General features: G+C 38.0%; 1 protein-coding gene across 1 annotated transcript; it reads right to left on the bottom strand.

The window, feature by feature from the left end:
- Positions 1 to 268: 268 nt before the first annotated feature.
- LOC132680512 (olfactory receptor 2AJ1-like) lies at positions 269 to 1237 on the bottom strand. The gene has a single exon (XM_060634186.3). It carries the CDS (start codon positions 1235 to 1237, stop codon positions 269 to 271), a length of 969 nt encoding a protein of 322 aa, XP_060490169.2.
- Positions 1238 to 2146: the final 909 nt, after the last annotated feature.

Here is a 2146-nt window from a genome sequence, read left to right as displayed (position 1 = left end):
TCATTACTTGGGCATATATGAGAAAGAATGATGCTCTGTGTTATTTAGAAAAGCAGTGTAGTTTCAGGATTTTCTGTTGGAAGAACTGAATCTTTGGGTGGTGTTGTGAGGACATCAATAAGTTATTTTAAGTTTTGTTTTTATTTTCACACAATAAGGGTGTTGGAACAAATGACCTCTCATATATCCATGATTCCCATGCTGAATTTGTCAAGTCCTAAAGGATCTTAAAGACAATTCAGAGAAATATGCTAACATATGGTTATAATTAGGTGTAGCAAGCTCGGTGGTTTTTCACCTTTTTCAGGAAGCATCTACTAATGACTATACTCTTCATAGCTGCTATTACATCCTTGTTTCTCAGGCTATAGATGAGAGGGTTAAGCATAGGGGTAAGAATGGCATTAAACATAAAGAGGGACTGGTTTATTTTGGGGGTCTTAAAGGATCCTGGCCTCATGTAGACTAATACAGCAGGACCAAAGTAGAGGCTGACCACACAGAGATGGGAGAAGCATGTGGCCAAGGCCTTGTTCTTGCCTTCAGGGGAATTCATGTGGACAACAGCAAGGAATATACGGATATAGGAAGCCAGGATAAGACTCAGAGGGATGAGGACCACCAGAAAGCTTGAGACCACCACTGAATTTACATAGGCTGAAATGTCCTCACAAGTGAGCTTCAGGAGTGCCATGACCTCACACAAGAAGTGTGGGATCTCTCGAGGATGACAGATGGGTAAGTGCATGACATAGGCTGTATGAACCAGTGAAGTTATTGCCCCTCCAATCCAGGACCCAATGACCATCTGTTTACAAATGGTATGGCTCATCATGACTGAATAACGCAGTGGATTGCAGATGGCAATGTAGCGGTCATAGGACATGAGGGTAAGCAGAAGGCACTCAGAAATTCCCAAGGTTAAGCTGAATAAGATCTGGGATCCACAACCAATCTGTGATATGGTTCTTTTCCCTGAGAAGAAATTTGTGGCCATTTTGGGGACAGTAGTTGAGATCAGAGCCACATCAATAAGGGAAAGCTGACTGAGCAGGAAGTACATAGGACAGTGGAGTCGAGAATCCAGCCAGATGAGGAGAATGAGAACAGCATTGCCTATCACAGCCATAAGATAGACCAGAAGAATGAGGAAGATAAGGATCACAAGGTGGCTGAACTCAGGCCAGAGTCCCAAAAGAATAAAATCTGTGGTGACAGTCTTATTGTTTTTCTCCATGGCCAAACATCATTGCTCAGAACACAATGGTAAGAACACTGTTCCATTTGATGTGTTATTGCACATCTGGTCTACTTTTCTTACTCCCAGGTCTCCTCTGAATATGTTCATGCTGAATTCTTTCCTTGTTGTGATCTCTTTAGTATTATTAATTTCTCAATATATAAAGTTTTCATTAACTACCACTCATGAATTATTTAATAAACAATGATTTATACACTGTATCTGCTATTACAAATGGTAATCACTAATCACAAATAAGAATACAAGTACACTTAATGTTCTATCAACTAAAGGCCAATCAATTTGATGAAAATGTATCTTGTACATTTCTTAAAGTATTTAATAATTCACCATCTTGAGGTGCTGTGCAGATATAACTTCAACAGAAGATCTATGATCATTTTAGATTTAGAAAAGTCAACATTTTCACTTGGTCATGGGAAACTTCATAGAAAACGAAGAAGATTCTCATAAAAAATGGGAAGAAGAGACCTTGATAGCCTGAGGACAGAAAAACATTTTCAGAACTGAGTGTAGTCTGTGTTTAAATTTTCTCTCCCACATATGGAATTTTCACTTTTGCCCAAGTCCTCCTTGATCTAATCCTAATTCAAGCATTTCTTAGATCAAGTAAACTAGAACAGAACATTTAATCATGAAACCAGTATTTAAGAGGAGAACTCACAAATATAGTTTTTGGTAGTTTCACAGAAGATTTCCTACTCTGCAGGAAGTTTGAATCTGTCATCAAGGTAATTTAAGGGACTAGATTATTATGTAAAAAAGGAGGACACAAGATTATGATGAAGGAGATTGTCAAGGACCATCTTATAAGAAGTGATTTACTTTATTATTTTGTTATTTAAAAATGTTTATATATTTTAAGAGAAAGTGCGTCCATGGGGA

Source organism: Panthera onca, chromosome A1 (assembly GCF_046562875.1).
Source record: "Panthera onca isolate mPanOnc1 chromosome A1, mPanOnc1 haplotype 2, whole genome shotgun sequence".
NCBI classification, from domain to species: domain Eukaryota; kingdom Metazoa; phylum Chordata; class Mammalia; order Carnivora; family Felidae; genus Panthera; species Panthera onca.
Note: the sequence above shows the minus strand (reverse complement) of the source record. Positions and strands in the feature narration are given on the sequence as shown.